Source organism: Orbicella faveolata, unplaced genomic scaffold (assembly GCF_042242905.1).
Source record: "Orbicella faveolata isolate gen_17 unplaced genomic scaffold, um_ofav_v1 contig_3, whole genome shotgun sequence".
Classification (NCBI taxonomy): Eukaryota; Metazoa; Cnidaria; class Anthozoa; order Scleractinia; family Merulinidae; genus Orbicella; species Orbicella faveolata.
In genome coordinates this window covers 13,361,416-13,382,500 of record NW_028301558.1, presented here as the reverse complement: position 1 = coordinate 13,382,500, position 21,085 = coordinate 13,361,416, and the positions used below count along the sequence as shown (strand labels likewise).

Below are 21,085 nucleotides of genomic sequence, written 5' to 3'. Positions count from 1 at the left end.
AGCAATAAATTATTACAGATTTAAATTTTTTGTGCAATTTAAAAATTCTTTTATATTGAACTTGTCCGCAAGCTCAAGTAACTTTCAAATATTCACTTGTTGTTTAAATCCTTGTTGCACAGACATAAAATGTGTGTCCCATGTACCTGCATGTTACTCCAAAGAGTGCTACAGTTCAGAATAAAATATTTGAAAAGCAGTAACTACCAAATGAATGCACTGCTCGATAGCTTTCATTTGAATGATCACACCTTAAATGTACGAAGCCAAGTGTAAGAAAAAGCACCATACAGTAAAAGTGTTCCTCAAAAGCTCTCATTTGAATGATCACAAAGAAGGGGTCGCCCACAAAGGTAAATTTTATTTACAGACTTATTACTCAATATTACAGATTTTAGAATCGATATTGTGCATATTTTTTAGGTCTGAGACTTCAAATGCTTGGTGTCACCAAAGCCAAACTGTTTCCTCTCGTAAAAGCTCACTTACTGAATTTGAAACCTTGCATTGTACCCTTGGTAAGGAAGAATTTCTTATTGCTATATAGCACGTCAGTGAAACTGAAATTTAAAAAAAAAAATACCCTTCGTGTACACTTTCAGATGTAGCGTAGCTGCGTGAATGCTTTGAAAGTTGCCAGTTACGTCACAACACATCTTGTTGCTTAGCGACATCACTGCTCAAAAAACACAGGCGCAGTCAAATTTTCATGAGGAGTTAGCAGCCTATAGTATACCCTGGTCCCAGAGGGTTTTTTTTATGTTTCTCTTTTCTTGATTTTCTCCGCATGAGAGAGGTGCGAAGCGGCGCGAATTTCTCGCGGCTCTCTCATGCGGAGAAAAATCAAGAAAAAGCTTTTGAACCACGATACCTGTAGTGTTACCCTGGATGAAGCCCCTTCTTAATACGTTTAATACTTTGCCATATGAACCCAGCAGGAATTGCAAAGCTGTCATTTGTGTTTGGCTTACCATCGACCTCTACGTGTACACATTGCGGCCACATCATGTAGCACGACTAGCATTTTGTAGAATCATTAATAATTTTGTTTTGTGTGTGTGTGTGTGTGTGTGTGTTTGACCTTGTGTCCTACAGCTTCTCTCGTCTGTTGAATCTGTGGAATTGTTGAATGCAGACCACCTCAGGGAACAAGTTTGTAACCTCTTGTTTAACTGTAAAATTAAACTATTGCTTAAGAGTGCTTTTCATCACGCAAGATCTAAGATGTTAGAAGTTACCTTATCAGTTCTTGCAATGTATCCTTTCTCCCTCGGTTTCCATTCCAATCTCAGAACATTTTGTGGAATCGCAGACGGATACTGTCAAGTAATTTGTATCGCTTCGATCGTTGATTCTTTTATCAACTGATTTTACTGGGTCGCTGAATGGCAAAGGAAGTTTATTCTAGTTCTGTTCCTCCCTCAGCCGTCTTACCTTAACTTCACTTGGGGTTACAAAGGGACGTTAAGGATAGAAAGGGACACCTGTCAAATACAAAGACTATTAATAAAGTTGTGGTCTTACTACACTAAAATACCCCAATTTTAAACTCAAATCAGAAGTGAAATGAGGTTAAGCCAATTTGAATTTAAGCAAGAGAGCATTTTTTTTTTTTTTTGGTTACATAGCTTCATCTAAACACGAGGGGGTTTCGGAGAATTTGAGACAGTTATGCAAACCCAAGACATAGTCGAGGGTTCGCATAACTTTCAAGAATTCTCCCAACCCCCCAAGTGTTTAGATGAAGCTATGTAAACACGGAAAAAGTACATGTACTCTGTTGCTTTTATAAAATATTTCTCCAAAATATGTACGAATCTAAAACGTCACAACCGCGTTTACATAGTCTCATCTAAGCACACCTATCGACCAATGGGAGCGCGCGTAGTGTCTCAGTTATTTTGTAAAACGAAATCCATGACTTCTGCTGTCTTTTATTTAGATCGTGGATTTGATTTTAACAAGGACACATGAACTGTCTGCTCAAGAAGTCAAGCTCGTAAGTTCACTGACTGTAGTCTGTTTTGTGTAATTGCCCTTTACGTCATTTCCAAGAGCGAACAAGATCTTCTGAATTCGTTCCACAATACCTGGTAGACTGTCAAGTAGCAGAAGAGAAAGAGGAAAATCACGAACTTTCCCATGTTACGTTAGACTAAGAGTACCGTATTTACTCGGTTAAACCCCGTGGCGTTTATTGAATTTTTCGTGATTCGAGTGCGGCGTTTATTCGAGTATATACGGTAGTCCCTCTTCCGCTTCTCGCCCCCAGGATTTTGCGCGGCCAATTCTTCCTCGCGGTTTTCTTTCATGTCACGCACGGCGGACTAAGCGAAAGACGGGCTACTCGTAGTCTAATGTTGCCTTCTTGTACCTAAATGTTTCAAACTAACAATGAAAGAAATGTTTTGGAGTCAGCAAGGAGAATTAATAGTTTGATCCTAGGATTGAAAGGGTAAAATGGCTATAAAAAAAGTTTGATTTTTGTTTCTAGTTGACCCTCCTCAAATCTTCCCGTCTTAAAAATTACGTTCGCCTAATTTAATTTTTAAATTAATTTTCTTCAGTTTGGTTAATTTTATTGTTCTTGGTTGCGGGGAACATTTGCTGTGCCCTACAATTTTACAAAAATGCTACGCCATGTGAATAACCAATCCTTTTTCCGGGCTTGGTACTGGTAAAATGTTTTCCCGCGCTTGGCGCTGGTTACATGTTTTCCCGCGCAATTACAACACGCGCTTCCCGCGTGTTGTGATTGGGTTACTGCGTCGCCTAATTCTGTTGTGATTGGTCAGGTGTGATTTCTTTGATTTGCTTTTTCGATACTCGTTATAAAACCGTTCCTTGGCAACAACGTTCCTTGGCGTGTTAAGCCATCATTTTAACATTTGGAGGGTATATTCATCGTGAATGACCTTAGAACGTTTTAGATTACAAAAATCATCGTCATCTGACTCTACCTGTTTGTATAGCTTGTCAAGGACGTGATCTACCTTCATCTCAGCTGGATAATTTTCTGGGGGAGTGTGTTGGGAGCAATTGTCGGCTGTGCTGCCGAGCTCGCGTCTTTTTACATCAAAGGCCCGTGACTGTACGAGGAAGGCATGTGACCTCTAATCGGATTGGATGCGTAAGGCCTGGACCCGAAGCATCGTGATGTCCAGTACTGTATAACAGTAATTGATAAATGAGGAACTAACTTCGAGATTTGTTGTGAGCCACAACGGAACGTTGCTAGTGATCGTGTTACTGACGGATCTGATAAGCCTCGTTAATTTTTGCGAGTATATATGCGGACGCTTGAGGATTTCAACGGCACAATTCCCTGGTATAGCGGTATTTTAACGACGCCAGGTGCTTGGGCTGTCATTGCTTAAGACATACATGTACAACTCAACCACTTGATGACAAAATACAACATGAAGGATTCCAATATAATGGAACAACAGAACTTTATACCAAATTCAAATTATACGTAATAATATAAATATAGGCATTAAAAGTTTACACACTTCTTTTAATCATGTCCTGTTGTTTGTTGGTTATTTTAGAGCATGTATGACTGTTTTTCAATGAATTTTAAGTCACTTCCCGGCAAATAAAACAAACGTCGTCTGCTCAAAATGAAGTAGTAAGACGATTGCCCGATCATTATCTATCGTTTTGATCTAGTTTCGTTTGCGAGTGAGCGCACGTCTGTTCCTAAAAAGGTCGTTGCTGGCAGGTGTGCCATGTTAGGGTACCTGCTTAAGAAATTATATATCCTTCGAGGGAATTGGCGGGACGAGTTGCCTCAACAGTTGAAGCTGGTAAAAAGATAAAGAATCTTAGCCATTTGGACGACAAGTCATGAAAGAATCACTGGTCTGGCAGGCAAAGTAACCTCGAAGTTAAATCTTAGCTGTTCGTGGTAGCAAGTTCATGGAAGTACCAGTTATTTGAAACATAGCGTCTTAAAAATTTATCTGTCAACGTGTTCTACGTAAAACGAAAATAATCGAGACATCGTGAGTTTTTTTCAACCGTAAGCAAAGTTTCGATTCCTTGATGAAGATTTCAAGCTTTCATATTATGACAAACTGAATGAGTTATTTGTCAAACCATATGGCAGGGTTTTTGTTTTGTGGACATTTTAGGCGGACACAGTCAATGCCTTATTGTCCATAAAAATGTGTCTAATAACACATTCATCTTGTGTTTTTACTAAATAATTCAAAGAGAGAGTTTTTCTGGCTTGTCGGAAAGGACGCTCGTTCTTGACAGAAAAAAACAAAAGAGAAAATTAGCGACGAAAATACTGGAGACGTGGTGATTTTCTTTAAACCGCATAAAGCAAAGTTTCAAAGTATTTTCGCCTTGATGAGGATGTTAGGCTTTCATGTTATGGAAAACTGAATGAGTGACCTGTCAAACCATGTGGCAGGGCGTTTTGTTTTGAAGACGCCTCAGACGAATACAATTCCGTGTCGACAAAGTTCAGATTGTCTTATGACACCTACATCTTGTACAGACTAAATAATTCAAAGAGGGAATTGTTCTGGCTTGTCTGAAAAGACGCTTGTTGTTCAAAAGTATCACAGGCGTGTCGCTTAAACACTTGAGGTAAACACAACACGATGTTGTATAAAAACGTGTGCACTGACACCTACACCATAAACTTAGTAAATAATTCAGACTGCAATTGTTCAGGATTGTTTTGTTATTTCATGGATGAGACAGGCCTGCGAAAAACAACTCACACACCTGTAACTTTCCTTTTCTTCATTTATCACTGAAAGCAGCGGTGACGAAAATGCAGCAGTATAGTAGCATCCTGGTTGGAAATATGAAAAAGAGCGTCGATTGTACATCCTTAAAATAGGGTCGCGGATACGTTCTCTGCAGTTGCTTGAATCAGTTTCTTCCCCCAATGTTTGTGTGCAATGGTTCGTCAGTATTTAGTCAGTTTTTAGACTTGAGGCGGATAAAGGAGATGAGTTTTACTCTTAAACAGATGGCTTGTGTCCCGACAAAATAAAATAATGTTTTCACAATAAACGCAATTACCGAGTGACCCGACTTTGAGTTTCCGTAAGGGTGAAAACGGGATGGATACAAATACAGTTTGAAATCATTCTTCTAGTCATCCGTGTAAAGTGACGGTTAAGTGTATACGGATCAAATCAGAAGAGTTTTCCGTCTGAAACTGCAATCGTCCCGTTTCACACGCCAAGGTCCGGACTAGCTATTGCACGAACCGGACTCGACGTTCTTGTTTGAAACCGGGCCGTGTTTGTTTTTGGTTCTGTTGAAATTTTCTCTCAGTTTAATCGAATCAGTCATGTCTTGCCTACCACTAGCTTTGACAGTTTGTTCAAGTTCCGCTTTGGTTTGTTATGACTGGCCAATTGAAACAGGTGCAAAGCAAGCTATCCAATCACCGCGAAGAGGTTGTCCCGCGCTATACATGTGGCTCATTGACTGACGACTGATCGCGTGTTTCCCCGCGCTTTCTATTGGTGACATGTTTGGCTTGAAGTGTTGATTGACAGTTATAAATGAACTGCCCTATTAAAGAAAGCTAACCTTTAATTACTGTTTGGAAAATGAAATTAGTCAATAAAGCTTTTATTTCATTACTGGTTACACCTCAAACCCGCAGAACTTCGTTGATAAATTACCTCCCGTGTATTTCTCAGGGTTTGACAAAACAAGTCTTGGGTTTTTCATTATTTATCTCACCTTCACCGGTTATCTGTTTAAAAGCAAGGTCAGTGACAACGATAAGAAAAGATCTTAGCCGGTGAATAAACATTCCAGTTTCTTTCTATTTCCAAATACGTACTTTTAGTATAAGAGAAAATGATGCACATTTTTGGAATTTTTTTTTTTTTTTTAATCAACGAAACATTAGATTCTGTCTCCAACCATTCTTTGAATATTCACTGTGTTTACAAAAATTTGGTTTATCTGACACCTGCTTAGAAAAAAGTAGATCAAGTTCTAAATGCGACTATTTGAACTCTTAAGTGCCGATTTCTTTAAATTCTTTGTTAAATTTCCGTTCCTATTCAAGCGAAGATATTCTGCCATATAACGCTGAGAGAAAGTCGTATTTTCCAGGTGTTAAAATTCCTGGTGTGGTACCGCTCAGGGTATGTTTTCTAAAATGACCACCCTGCGAGTCCTCTTAGCCCATCCCACCCGGGCTGTTTTCACGTCCAACGTAAACAATGTTACAAAAATTTAAGGTTGAAATGACTTGACTTATCAATGAAGATTGTTCAGTGGTTTCCATGGTTAAGAGGGGACTTGAACAGCTGAGTAATTCTGACCGGCGTAACGGTATTCTTAAAGGTTAATAGACTAAGGTGTTGCTGCAGTAAAATTGCAAATAGGATGTTGAATAAACTGATAAGTAAAAACGTGTTCACCCAGATTTTTATAGTTAACTGAGTTAATTCCGGTCTTCCCTTTTAAAACGACAATTGCGTTTATCGTTTTCGAATTCAGAAGTTATTTCCTCTTCTGTGTCATTCAGGGGTTGTTTTTTTCCACCATCCTATGTACCAAACCCTAATTTTGAAATGTCTTTTACTAAATTTAGACACAATTTTAATGCTTGGTGATATTTCGATTTTCCTTTGAACTGTGCTGTGTTGTAGTTCACTTGTCGTTGTAAATTGTGGTTCCGCCATCTGTAGTCTGCGAGCGGAACGAAGTTTTTCGTCACAGTTTCTATCGTGGGAAAGGCATTATTCTCTTTACTTAATGAAAACTAACCTTGCCTGCAGATACCGGTAGTAGCTTTTCGAGAGGCGGTTTTATTTGTAGAGGATAAGAATTCGTTACCAGGCCTTAAGAGAATTTTGTAAAGAAGGCTGGGTGTGCCTGTCAATTTAGAAGGATTGTTTAGTGACCTTATTGTTTACATTTTGTTTTAAGTGAGAACTCGTTTGTTGAACAGACGGCACGTAACATTGCAAGAAGGGGGATATAAATTTACGTTCGGGGTATAAATTTAATTTCGATAGTGGATTTGAGCGTTACAGCATGTTTGCAAAGGCGCTTTTAGGCTGTTCGCAAAGTGTCGAATTTCTCGTTCAATATTTCCTTGGCTATACCTCACATTTACGCTTGTCATGGTTATTTTAAAATAGTGAAAAGTATCACAGCCTCTATTGTTCTATATATCGGATTTCTGTGCTCACGGTAATGCTATCGAAATGAATCACCCACATGAAGCAGATCTTTGAAGTGTTACAGTTTTGAATTTCGTGCCACTCCCTTCCTCTGCCTACCTCCGCCACACGCCTACAACAACCCTAAGTCGCAACTGATTAAATTCTGGCAGCGCTTGCCCAACAAAACAAATATTATTTCGTTGTCAAACTACCGACCACGTCCACCGTGAAAACCAGGTGGTGATTTCATGGTAATCCAACACATAAAAGATGGTTGTTATATTATGATTATTATAGTCTAGAACAACCAATAAATAATGTTAAAACTTCCTGCAACTGTTTTTTGTCCCACTCAGTTTTGTATTTGGAAGGAAATGGATTATTTATCCGGATTCATGCATGAGGAATTTCCGCCGGGTAGCCCTTGAAGCCAAGTTTTATTCTTCGTCAATGACGTGTGGTTCTTTGGGAATTTCCTGATAGAAAATGGCGCCCCTTATAAACCTCAAAAATGTGTTAAGTGACGCTGTGGACAAAGGACAGTTTTGTGTGTAATAGACATTTTTTTTCCTTTACGATGACATTTAGTGGTGACACACCGTTAAAACATGTGCCGTTAGAAAAATAGACTATTGTTTACACCAGCTAACCTTTTGCCCGTTTGCTTATAGTTGACTAACAGCAGCCTCGACAATTAATCCCACACACGAAACATTTCTCTTATGGAGTTGTAATGATGGCTTCGTTTTACCGCCATTTTCACTCAGGTATTTTCTCAGATGCCTCCCAAAAAGCCAAACGTTTTTTAGTTGATGAAAAAATGTTTCATTAAGTCCTCAACAAAACCACCCCGTAAAGCTGTCAATCCTTTCACAATTTTTTTCCAAATGTTTTGTCGATAATAAATGATAACTAACTTAAGTAGTGCTATATTCTTTTCTCTTGTTTAATTTGATTCATGTTATGTTATCAGAAAGCGTCGTTCTCAGGTGTCAAATCGGAGTTTAAATTCTCCACTTGACCACCATTGTTAAAAAATTAGTTAACGATGTCTTCGCACATCCTGTCTGTCAATTATAGTTGACATGAAATAAATATGAGGGCGCAACGGTCGCCATATAGGCATTTCATTGGTTCGCGTCCCAGCCAATCGCATTTCGACTTGTACATCGTGCGACGATGGCGCTGCGAAAGGCTCGCAACGGATTGTTTTATGCCGTGAAAATTCAGTTCGGAAATAGCTGTAGTTTCAGGTGGAACACTGAGCAATACAGACTCCGTTTATCCCGGGTGCGTTTTGCCGAGAGTTATAACAGTTCCAATTCGATTATTGAGTAGTTTTCGTCGGTTCAGGATCTTGGTGAAGAAACCAACAATACAAGTATTGAAGCTGTTTAATAATTACATAACAAGACCGCCAAACAAGAAAGAAATGCTCAGTTGCTTTCATTTGAAGGATCACACCGATTAGGGACTTAAATCTTTATTTTTCTCAATTCACGAAAACAAATATTATTACATGTATAGTGTATTTAATATGTAGTATATTTCAAAAAAGTTGAAGAATTTACAGTTTACTGTTTAGTTTCAAGGAGAACAAAAAAAAATTAACTGATTCGGGTATTGGCCATGGTATGACGGTAAACAATTTTTGTTTTTAAAAAAGCAAATACGCTAAGCGCTTTGAAAGTTGACTAGGTACAGCAAAATAGACAGCAACATGAAAGGTGAATGGCCACAGATTTAAGGGTTTTATCAACAGATATACAAACAAGAAGCACCTTGTACCTGATGCACATGAAACTATTAGCTACCATTGCTCAACAGCTTTCTTTTCAATGTTCACAGACTGGGTTTCATCTACAGAGTTTAAGATACGAATTACCTTGTATAAAGAACGTAATAAACTGTACCACATAGAAGTAAATCGCTGAACAGCTTTTATTTCAATGTTCGTCTACAGGCATAAGACTCTCCTTAATACACAGTGCCATTTAAAAATAACAAACAACACTTGCAAATACTACCCATGAGCTTTAGTTTGAAAGGTCACACGCTTTGGTTTCATACAAAGACAATGATATGAATTACTGACCTTCTTTGGGCAGCATAACAAACAGTGCTACATAAAACTACTGCTCGGAAACTTTCGTTTCAATGCTCACAAGTAGGGTTTAAGAACAGTTTCGTTCACAGACTTGGACGGTTCAAAACTGAGCAGTGCTGCATGAAAGTTCTCCTCAGCAGCTTTCATTTGAATGTTTACATACGAGAGTTTCGTTGAGAGATATGTACTCCTCAAAACCAGGCCCTTAATCAGTGACTTGGCGTTTGACTACGAAAGAGAACAAGTTATGAGTGAACAAGATGTCAGTCAGTATACACTCTTTCTTTGATATGTTTTATAAGATTATCGAGGCTGAAATTTGTGAAATATTAAGAAAATTTTAACAATAAACCCGAGGCTGAGATTTTGAAAAGAATATAATATTGTGTGTTGAAAATTTGTAAATACAATACAATGATATGTTTTTAACTAAATCGTATAAAATTCTTTCTTTCTCCAACTGGGAAAACTAGCCAAAAAACAACAAAAGCAGCACTAGCTGTATGTTCGATACTAATAACATTTCTGTAAGAAGTTATGTGCGTCATATCAAGCTTTATTATATGGCTAGCTCCGTGAGCGGGCAAGATGAATCAAATCCTGCGCTGTGATTGGCTACCCGAGCGGGCAAGATGGAGCTATCTTGCCCGCTCGGGACTACCCGCAGTGTCCCGCAAGAAAAATTTCCCCGAAAGCCATATAATAAATCCTTTATTGACCAAGCTTGTTCGGTCAAGATGGCTGGATATTGGCCTCGTTCTTTTTTCGCGTGTTTTTGGACCTCGACTCCGTCTCGGTCCATAAACACGCAAAAAAAGAACTTGGTCAATATCCAGCCATCTTGACCTCACACTTGGTCAATAACCCATACTTAATGCCCGCAAGCTGGCTCCAAAATTACTTTAATACCATCCAGACACCAAATACATTCGAAAACAGAGTTGTCATACGCTATAATCTAGCGGCATGAAAGTAAATTGGGCCGCAAAAACAATATTCTCATAAAAAAATCAGTGTAGCAGTAAAAGATTCATTGATGTCTTTCTGGGACAAACCCGGTGTTGGTCAGGTTTTATAACTCAAAACATGACTGACTCTACTGCTTACAAATCAACTTTTGCCAATCGATTTTACGAAGATTAAAACTCTTACCCGCTTCGGCAGCTCTTGATTTCTTTTGCAGTTAACGGTAAAGAGTTACGTAAGAAAAATCTTTGAGGATGTTGTTAAATATAGCTTCATTTTGGCTGTCGTATTGGCTTTTGTCGCTGAAGAGTTAGATTTGTGGTAAAACTGAATTCAGCCTTCGAGGAATCTTTGTAATGTACTGCAGAGTGTTTGGACCATTAGAGGAATCTCAAGGTCATAAGTTAAGACGAACTTCATATTGCTTTTGCATGATAACTGAACGAAATATTCGGTTAAACCTCTGGGAATAATTCCACAACGTATTTTTCATTTGCTGTTCCAGTTTATTGAAAAACATTTCATTTATATACTCAATAGTATTTACAGCAAAATAGTGGGACAATTCCTTATTTCGCAACAACCCATGTTTTCAAACTGTCTGTTTTCACTCCATATACGCGCAAAGAATGAGAAGAAGCCTAGAAAAATTAAACCTTGCACATGACCTGACTCTCGAAATAGCTCAAATCTCCATGTTGTGTCTTGTGTCGATGTTTGTCATGTTTGGTACATGTCATCTTAGCTACGCGACTCATGTTAACAAAATGCTGAGCGTTGTTTTTCATTCTTTACCGGTGTAAATCCTTGTAATCTCTGGCTTTGAAATAGCTTTTTGGGGCGTTTCTAAAGTGTCTAATAATTTTGACAGCGGTATACTGTGTGTCTAGACAGTAGAATACTCGTTAAAGAGCCGCTCTTATTGTAATCCGGCAAGTTATAAATGAAGTATTGTTGTAAATGTCTTTTGATCGGTTGGAGGTACAAGTAATTAGACCGTTACGCACTCCAGCCAAACGGCGCTAAACTGCTTAAAATAGCATCGCTCTGTCTATTTCTAATTCTAATTTTAGGTTGCTCTATTTAGATTCTTCAATTGTGTTTAATCCCTTGTGAAACAAACAACATTTTAAGACGCTTGAGTGAGTTCTGCTTGTAAGTTAAGCGCCGTGTGAATCTGGTCTGAAAATTTTAAGAGCTTTGTTGGATGGTCGAAAGAACTGCCACCTTAACTTTTTAACACCAAAACCTTCAGCTTTTTTTCTGTATGTCATTTCAATCGATTGGAACGAATAGTTATTTTCTCTTTCAAGGTTTGTACTCGAGCTACAAAGCCCCATTTTCTTCAAGCAAAAAATGATTTGCTCTTCAGGGGGTAAATTGCACCTCGGTATAAACGGGCACTATAAAATTTGCACCATTTTTACCAAATATTCAGGGAAGCCAGCCTAATGTTAGGCGACACGAATGGGTACGAATAGAAATGGATTGATCTGCAGAATATTTTTAATCAGCCTCGCTGTGAAAAAATTAAGACGCAGTAAAGAAGTATCTTTGAAAAAATTTCACTACTGAATTACATCTATCGATCGAGTGTGAGAACGCCACACGATTAACAGGCCTTTAATTCCTCTATTAGTTGCATACACGTGTGAACAAGACTCGCATGGAAAAGTTATGTTTTTTTGTTCGGCGTACCCCTCCTCTCTAAATTTATCCACACTACGCCGGATAATTTTTTTGTTTTCCGTCCACATGAAACGTAAACCCGATGTTTTCTAATTCCTCCGATTTGAAGAGCGTTTTCGTAAAGCTCCGTTTTCGTGACTGATTAGTGTGGACAGTAGGCCTAACTGTAGCAGTAAAGTTGCGTTTTCAAATTCCTCCGGCATAGTGTGCACGGACCCCAAGTTTCAGTTTGAATGTTGGTACCGTAAAGCACTAAAGTTATCAAAACAAATGATAAATGACAGTTTCATCGGTCCTTTCTCAAATCTGCGTAGCAAATGTTCTTTAGGGCACGAAATGACATGGTTGTGATCACCTCTCTGTCCTCGACGTTGCCAAATTCCGGCGGGTTGCAAAACGTTTCCTTCCTTCAGTTTACTGATCGATGTAAGAATCTCGTCGGACTTCATCTGTTTCACTGATGTGGTGTACCACTAACGGATGTAGAATAACTGGTGAAAACATTGATTGAAACCTGAATTTAGAACTTGTTCGCATTGTTTTCAAAGACAACACTATTCAGGTTGTTTCCGTTGAAGCCGACAAAGTCGACAAATGTTTTCATTTCAATAAATTGCATTTTTCAGGAGATCAGTTGTGGCAGAAAATCTTTGTGTTCCTTATCAGTTTTATAAACACCAAATGTTAAAATTCGCTGTATTGAGTTTCTCAATGACGGGGATTAAATTTATGGACGGAATATTACTAAAAGTAAGACGGCTATTTTAAAGTATCCCATTCAAGTGCCTGACTATTTGGTTTCGTTTTGCGGTAGAGTCTTCTTGTGTTTTAAAATATCGCACTAAAATGTGTTGTCGAAAGCATCGGTGAAAAGTAAAAGCCATTTCTTCTCCCGAAAACCAATTACTTCTCTGGAAAATTCACTTAATTCCGTCTAATTTGAGATATTAAAGTCACTTCATTTCATTTGTCTTAGAGCCGAAATATTAAAAGATGAAAGACGAAGTACTTTATATAGGAACTCAGCCTGCGGACATTGAAACCTAAATTGAGGAAAATTTAACGTGCACTTGCTGTGCGGGAAAAACTAGGATTTAATTAACAAGGGTTGTTTTACAGTTCTGTTCGAAGGTTGAAGATAAAGCCATACCAGAAAAACCTGAATCCGATTTCCGAAGCTTGTAATCACTGAACAAAAGACATACCGGTCGGCAAAGCGGAGGCCATCCAAGTTCTTTAGCAGCCTTAGTTAGTTTTATCGAGAAACTATAATAGGGTAAAAAAAAAGCTCTCAAATGCAATTATTGTGTTATCTCTGGCAGTTTTCCTACGGATAACAATGTTTTGATTCCGCCAAAAAAATAAGACAATAATGAGATTGTTCAAGGCTTTGTCGGCAGCGGAAGCTCATAACAAAACTGAAACTAATTCGGCCAGGTAAGTTCGGGTTATTACACTGAACATGCAATAAAACAAGACTTAAACAGTTTTAAGCTTTTATCTCGTTAATTACACGGACTTTCGCCAACAAAGTGAGAACATAAAGTTCTTAAGTCTAAATATACAGCTCTATGAGGGAATTTTCAAAGCCGGTTGTTCGTTTGAACTTGACTCTTATGCTCTGTACAGGAAGACGATAGGCAAGATGAAATCTTACTTCGTAACGGATTTTATTAAATACTTCCTTCTTTGTGGACTTAAGTATGTCAACATGAAGTGCTCTAGACGGCAATAACACGAGGAAATGTAGAAAAAATGGAGCCCAAGGGTGAAAGGCGATAGATAAAACCATAAACGCCTGGAGGTGCCCCCGGCTAGGACAAGAATTCTATGCGGACGCCATTAGTTTGTTTGAGCTGTGAATGCGAAAATTCCTACTAGTTTATCAAACAAGAAGTAATTAAGCTCTTCTAGAGAAGATTCAAACGTTGTGTCTATTGCTTCCGCTCACAACAATAGAAGGTAACTTGTCAGTGCTCCGTAGTTTTCTGAAAGAAGAAACTCGCTTAAAACTCCAACTTTTTCCTAGTCATGTTCTCAAGATCGATTAAAAGGTTTTATAGTTGATGGGGTTTAATTCTTACGCTGAGAATTCTACCGACTACTTCTATGGAATGACCAAACAGTCGAAGAGCAGGTTCCCCGAGGGAATGGAACCATTCTTTACAATGTCTTTCGAACTCTGTTAGGACTGTTTTCAACTTGAAACATATGTTGTTTGGTAGCCGCGGGGCATACTTTTCACACTCTGTTCCCAGTTTTATAACTAGTCAAAACTTCTATTGTTTTGGCGCAAAAAATGTCATGAATATATTTCAGTTTAATTTGAAAACGCAGGCATAAACTGTTATGCAAAAGACTACCGCGAAGCCTGGCTAGAGTTGATGCAAATGAGTCTTTATACATCAAAATTTAGAAAACCTTTCGACGTCCGCGAATCAGTTTTGAAATTGTTTTTGCTCGGTAGGGCATCAGTTTTAAACTTGTTTAAGTTTTCTTTGGAGGTGTAAATTTCATTTCAATGTGTTAACCAAGAGCAAACGAGCGACGCCCTTTCGGACAATCTTTGGGAAAAAGTTTGACCGGTCCGAATATAACGGTAAAGTTTATTTTGTCGACAGGTTTCCAACGAAGAGCAGAGCATATGTGCACAGTGGCCTGTGTGGTGAATTCGACCAAAAGAAAACAGAAATGCGGCCTTTATGATATGTCCACGGGCGGTTTGTGACGCTGGATAAATTATTTTCAACATATCTGTAAATGATGTATCTTGACACGAAATCTTTTTGTATTTATTAAAAGATAATTTGTAAACAGCTGTCTAGCTGATAAGGAGATCTTTTTTTTGCAATAAGTTTCAGCCATTGAGTCACGAATGTTTTGGAGTTAACTTTTGCTCGCCAGGTTCGCCAGGAAATTTAACAATATCTTCGCTCGAGATCTTGCATAGAGAATCACTCCTCTCTACAGACATCAAGACAACTTTTAATATATACAAGAGGGCAGCGGAAAGTGGAATATTGTTTAAGCTCGACATAGCTGTCTGATGAACGAGCGCTCCTTAAGAGTTTAATATCTCGGCCACAATAGAATTTTCCAGATCGCTGATAACTACATTCTACAAATACCATTTTTCCTCGTGGGAACAGCGACATATTAAGTTTGCTAACGTCGACATTTTCATTCTAATCCACTTTCCGTTATAGTTTTAATGAAATTGTCGACGTATAATCCCATATGCGACACATCATAATCACATACAAAGTACACTCAGACAGTCTTGTTTTATTAAGGCGGGTTTTATTTCAAAATTACATTTTCTTTTCACCTACAAATATTCTCTTTTATCTACAGAATTTCAAATTAAATCATCTATATTACACTTCGTATGGCAGGGACTGTGAGTTTAGCTTCCTATAGAATCTGTTTTTTTTTTCGGAACACAACTAATTTACAACCCGTTGTTTTAAAAAATCTGCAAATAGAAAGTGGCTCTTGTAACACTTTGTGTTAAGCTCAAGTCAAACAAATCGAAATTTCGAGTCCTATTTTTGCATTGGCTAGTGCTTTTAGCAAACCAATGTTGTCGCAAACATATCAACGACTCGAAACATCATATAAAATCACAAGAAGTATTGAAAGGGAGGTATTTGATACCAGCCCAAATCGCGTTGCGTTCATAGTCACACGCATCAACCACACCAAACGAAAAACGACACAAGATCTTGTGTTAAACACAGAATTGTTTCTTGAAAGCGCGCAATCCTCACTTAGTCAGTTAGAAAAAACATCGTCCACTCTTTTTTATGTACACATGCTGAGGATTTTTTTAAGTACTTCTATATAGGAAAGATTTCTTTCTCCCTCTACCGAGCTGAAAGAGTCGTCAAGGCTAGGGCCGCGTCAATTTCTCGATAGTTTGTTGTCTCGACATTTATGCTGTTGACAAGAAACAGAAAATAAAAACATCACTTTCTGGGTATCATCTGTGCAAAGTACAGTGACGCCAATGGGAAAATTTGGTCAAACGACCAAAACAAAACACTTTTGTCGTGTTTTCTGCCGTTTATAGCTATAATACTTGGAACAGCTTGTTCTCAAACCATTTTCGTATTCAAACATGACATTTTCGACACAAGTTTTTAAATGACAGAATATCTTTTACTTAACAAGTACTCGTTAGCGAGAATACAATTTTTTCACAACCAGTCGACTAAAGTCTCGTTAATGGCAATGAACGATGGCAAATGAAACACAGTCGTCTTTCAAGGCATCGTTGTCACTGTATTTATCTCTCCTTATTAATGCAGACAGCTTCGCTAATGTTTGAACTGTATCCTATACGAAATAAATCGGAGAATAACGACTGCCCTGTAGTTTTATTGTTTACCTTGTGTTGACGGGATTGAAAGCTCCTGGCGTTTCAACTCTAGGCCTTTCCCTCGATACTTCGTCTGTCGGCGAGGAGGGTGTCCTTTGGGGTGAGCATTCTGTTTCTTTCTTCTCTGTTTTAACTAGAGAAGGCGTTGAATTTTGAACTGCACAAAAAAGTGAGAAAGACAAAGTTAAAAAGGAAGCAGGAGAGCGATTTAAAAACTCTAAAGCAACAGCTTTTGTTCCAAGAGACAAGCAATACAAGGGGAAACATGTTTTCATCAAGGTTTAAAAAAGAAATCATACGACTTCATAGATTAAACATGTTAAGTAACACTTTGAATTTGTGGTGAAATATAAAATTGTCCCCCGGCGATCGGGGGTTTCTTTTCGTATTTCTCGTTATTAAAAGGTGTGCGCCGTAGACTAATTACTCTCACCACGTCTGGAAAAATTAACACTCGAAACAAGTTTTATTAAAAAGAGTAGGGCTTCGTGGACATATCTGCCGCGTTCGTCAAAAAAAAAAAAAAAGAAAAAAACCGCAGGAGATGGGTGAAAAAGATGTTTCAACCCGTAGAGCGGAATTAGGAGCGGGCAACTTAAAATTTTAACGCAACTTGTTTGCGGGGAATTTAAACCATGTTAGTATGTTATTCAATTAGCGACTCATGTATAATTGAGTTGACAAAACGCTGCTACCAGCATTTTCAAGCTCGCTCCAAGTACTTCAGCTTCAGACGAAAGACCGTGTCAATTCACGCCAATTTGGAGAATAACAGAAATTTGAAAAACGCGTATTTCGATTGGCGATTTAAACCGAGAACTGAAGGGTAGGGTGGTGTCATAAGACGCGTAATAAGAACATCGTCCAGTAAAGGGGAAAGTTAAATTGATCAAAAAATTGGTAAAGACTAAAGATCGTCCTAAATGAATGACATGAGAGGTTTTCCCTTCTCTTCTGAAGTATCTTCTGCTCTCAAAAAAACAAAAATTGGAATATTGTTCCTTCAAAGTAGACCCCATTTTCAGACCATAATTTCTTCTCTAACGTTTCAAGCCAATAGAAAAACAATCTGACAGTTTTAAGGGCGATATTTTTACGTTACATTTAACATAGTCTTAATCGGCGTTTGAGCTGAATCTTACGAGTACTTTTAATGAACCAAGATGATAGAAAAGAACTCTGTTGTAACTTGTCAGCTTACTAACAACTCGTGCTTCGTTAAAGTTATGAGAACGCAGTGACCTTGCATTCTAAATTTAATACAAAGGTGGAAATTTGCCACACCACCGAGGGCAACCAGGGTAGCATTTTCAAGATACCAAAGTTCACTCTAATGATTGATATCTGTAACGAAATCCCTGACTTCCCAATACCACGCAAAAAAATTACTGTACACCTTTAGATCGAAGCAAACGATATTATTAGAGTTTGCAAGTCTACTAACTTGCGTATCCTAGAGCATCCACCATTGATGAGAAAAATTAGCTTACTATTTCGCAATTCTTGGGCACTTCAGACGGCTGTGAGAAACTGAGTAGTCATTTTAAAAAAGTCAAAAGAGCCCCGGCTTAGCCTGTTATTGCAGCACTGTCCTTGAACGCTAAAATGAATACTCTCGGAGCTACCTGAATAATGACATGAGAACCTCTCAGCACCTTTTTTCCTGGGTCCATCCTTACCTGATATAATGACGGAGGCTTCAGTAGAGGCCTTCTGTGGGGGTGTCGATGGCGGGGTCTCGCATGAAGCAGGGCTGGTATTTACGACATTTACAGGGGTGTTGTGAAAGCACCCATCCACCCATTTTCTTAAGCTCTTCACGGGAGAATCTTCCACGTTTGAGTCACCAGTAGTTACGCACTGAACAGCACGCAGCGCTTGGAATCGAATCACAGGATTTGTCGTTCTATTTTGTAAATTCTCGCCGGTTGAATTGTGGACAGTCTTGGGCTGTTCCGAGTTGTCGGTCGCGTTCAATTGGATGTTTTCTTTCCTTTCCTCTTTGTCTCTCGTTTCTGTTAAACAAATAAAAGATACGTAGGAGTTTTTCCGGCCCATTCGTACGTTGGAATCATTCCATTCGAACACACACTTCGTTTCACTGGGCACCTGATTTTCAGGGTGCAAATCATTACTCGAACGTGGAAATAATCTTAACTTGTTTTCGTTGTTTCAGGACAATAAGTAACGCTAAACTGTACAAGATAACACCCAAGAAAAACAACAGTTTTGATAAAAACATTTAACCACAGCACGACTGTATCCCTTAGTACTTAAAATGTTTATTACATTTCCGATTCGTCATTTTCCTGAACGTTTAACTCTGTGCCGAGTTATTTTCTCTCGTTGCGATGCATGTCTGTCGAACACCAGACAATACCAGCCCGCGCTTAAAAATAGATGACTTCAATGAAGGAACTTTACATAATCCCTGTCAGTTTTCAACTGATGTATTTAGAAATCGAGAAATCACTAAAACACTATGTTTACTAAGCAATACCTTTAATACTAGTTATATTTTCGCCCTTGTCATCACAAATCTTGTCTTCTTCACTACAGCTATGCTCGCCGTCTGAATCGCTGACAGGGTCGTCGTCCTCAGCACCATCTTTTTTCTCGCCACACCGATTCCTCGGCGACCAAGTCATCTTATTTTCCTTCTTAAGTCTTCGCCTAGCGTTCGCGAACCACGTTGAAACTTGCGTCAATGTCATCTTCGTCATAATCGCCAGCATTATCTTTTCCCCCTTCGTGGGGTAAGGATTTTTTCTGTGTTCATAAAGCCAAGCTTTGAGTGTGCTTGTTGTCTCTCTCGTCGCGTTTTTCCGTCTCGCTCCTGCTGCAGCCAAATCGATCGGTGAAAACCTACAAAAATAAAAATCAATTCTGGACTTTAGTCGGTCGTGAAGTGGAATTTAACCTTTGGAAGTGTTGTCATGAGTGTGAGTTTGTCGGGTGCGCTCGATCATTGTTGTTTGCTTTACAAACTTGATTATTCTCAACCCTATCAGTATTGAAATGATTGGTAAAAGGAACTTTCCATATTAAAGCCCTTCCGCAAGTAACAACCCACAAAATTGCAAACGGCTTTAGCCGTGCTGAACTACTTCGCTGGCTGAGGGCGAATTTTCGCGAAGCCATTCAAATGTGACCAAATGCACTGAATGGGATTAAGAAGCAGCAGAAGCATGAAGCACTCTAATGGCTTACTTAAGTGGTCTAGTAACTAACGGCAAAGACGGTTAATTTATTTACCTTTCGCCGAGGCCCGGACAAGATGTGTGGGTATGGGGATCGAAGCCGTGCACATCTAACGGATGTCGAGCGGCGCTGGCTTGAGCTAGATACCATGAATCTCGCCATTCTTTGATGTCACACGCTCGAGCCTGTTCGAAGAGAGTCCGCCCAAGCATGAGTGAAGACGAGAGCAGAGCAGGCGATTATTAGGTTCAATTAACTTAATGGAGGGGGGGAAAAACTTTAAGTTGTAGTTACATTGGCGAAACAAGTAGCGAGTGAGCGAATGTGTGAAGGAGAAAAGAAGGATAGACATATAAAGACTATTGTACACGAGGTTGTAAAAAAAATATCAGAGTCAGTTAAGTCTGGCTTACCAGAGGCGAATAGAAAGCCGACAGGTCTGTAGCGGAGCCTATTGTAAAGCCAGCTTCGTTGAAAGTCGGTCTTGGAAGCAAGTTCACGGGCATGGTTGAAACTCTGTGTTGAAGCACTCGATCTAACTGGCAAGGACACAGAGAAGACAAGCCGTCGTGTAAAGGCGATCTTACTGAATCACAACACGGAGTATGAGCTCCAGGAATCATCAACTGAAATCAGCGAGACGGTATACAATCATGTCTGGTTTTCATGGAGATGAAGTTTTACATTGTTCATCGCATCGAATGCGGTCGAACAAGTTACTGACAACACGAAAAGCTTACCTGTGGGGAGTAGGTGCAGCCAAATTGAGGACAGGAAATCTTTGTAGCGGTAGAATTTGCCATCAGTGTTTGAGACGGAACATCAAGTGACTAGATCGATCGGCAAACAGATTGAAATCGAAGCACTCGAGACGTAAATAAATTAACAAGGAGAGGGAAAATAGGTTTGCCGTGTTATTTCTTAGCCCGAGACAGGCCGAGTGAATAAAAGGCTACTAAAGTGTAGCGCTGTCGATCGAGTTTCTTAGCCAGCTAGTATTGTTGTACTGTACATACACATGAGGCAATCTTGAGCACCGATCAGGTCCTGTGTGCACAAAACAATATCTTCAATCGTTTCATCTTGTAGTTTCCACAAGGGCTCCGTCAATTTTGACACTTTGTGACACAACGTTTGCTGGTCGAACCAATCGAATTAAAAAGCGAACAAGCTTTGTATTGAAAACGCGTGAAAATGATTGGCAGAACTTGGCTTGTTAACTAGGCTAACATTTATTATTGTCTCTTGCCAACATGGAAATCGACACGGGTGACAGGGAAAACCCGCCCATGTGGGTGTTTTTGTGGCACGTAGCTCCGCCCTACTGGGTGCTCTCGATTCTGTTGTGTCTCAAAACAGTGATTGCTGATCTCTCTTTCTAGCTAATGATTGCACTGGCGTAGGAAGTTAGATTGTTCTGGCTATTATCGGCATAATGAATGCGATTGTAAGCTAGTCAATACCGCGACATGACATCTCAAAGGAGAGCGCTGTTTCGGTAGCCTTTGCCAACCTATGTGCTTATTGCTTCTCTACTGTGTTTATTTTGTTGGTTTACTTTTGGAACAGCGCAAATCG

General features: G+C 39.1%; 2 protein-coding genes and 1 long non-coding RNA gene across 8 annotated transcripts in view; 1 reads left to right on the top strand and 2 right to left on the bottom strand.

Moving 5' to 3' along the window:
* The window catches only part of LOC110048314 (uncharacterized), an 11,888-nt gene extending 8,367 nt beyond the window's left edge, over nt 1–3,521 (top strand). For 3 of the 5 annotated variants that reach the window (XR_016209738.1, XR_016209739.1, XR_016209740.1), the window contains exons 8-10: nt 424–518; nt 1,096–1,999; nt 2,973–3,064. Coding sequence is in view for 2 of the 5 variants with exons in the window: in XM_089297892.1 (XP_089154018.1) it covers nt 424–518; nt 1,096–1,152; nt 1,943–1,999; nt 2,973–3,089 (326 nt within the window). In the remaining 3 variants the exon portion in view is untranslated. Of the gene's footprint in view, nt 1–423; nt 519–1,095; nt 2,000–2,972 lie in introns of all 5 variants that reach the window. The other 2 variants (XM_089297892.1, XM_089297893.1) reach the window with 2 other exon arrangements.
* Nucleotides 3,522–9,081: 5,560 nt separating this feature from the next.
* LOC149106490 (uncharacterized) lies at nt 9,082–13,790 on the bottom strand. Its single transcript, XR_016209866.1, has 3 exons — nt 13,076–13,790; nt 10,423–12,416; nt 9,082–9,498 (listed from the first exon to the last, which is right to left on the bottom strand). It is a non-coding gene; the product is annotated as an uncharacterized LOC149106490 (long non-coding RNA).
* Nucleotides 13,791–15,205: 1,415 nt separating this feature from the next.
* Nucleotides 15,206–20,671, bottom strand: LOC110048293 (uncharacterized). Of its 2 annotated transcripts, none has more exons than XM_020754080.2 (7): nt 20,248–20,671; nt 19,921–20,133; nt 19,562–19,692; nt 18,807–19,171; nt 17,986–18,321; nt 16,316–16,463; nt 15,206–15,864 (listed from the first exon to the last, which is right to left on the bottom strand). In XM_020754080.2, the coding sequence occupies exons 1-7, from the start codon at nt 20,308–20,310 to the stop codon at nt 15,792–15,794; spliced, it is 1,329 nt and encodes a 442-aa protein (XP_020609739.1). In that variant the 5' UTR covers nt 20,311–20,671; the 3' UTR covers nt 15,206–15,791. The 2 variants fall into 2 exon arrangements, with proteins under 2 accessions (XP_020609739.1, XP_020609740.1); XM_020754081.2 differs by having other exon boundaries at nt 19,921–20,046.
* Nucleotides 20,672–21,085: the final 414 nt, after the last annotated feature.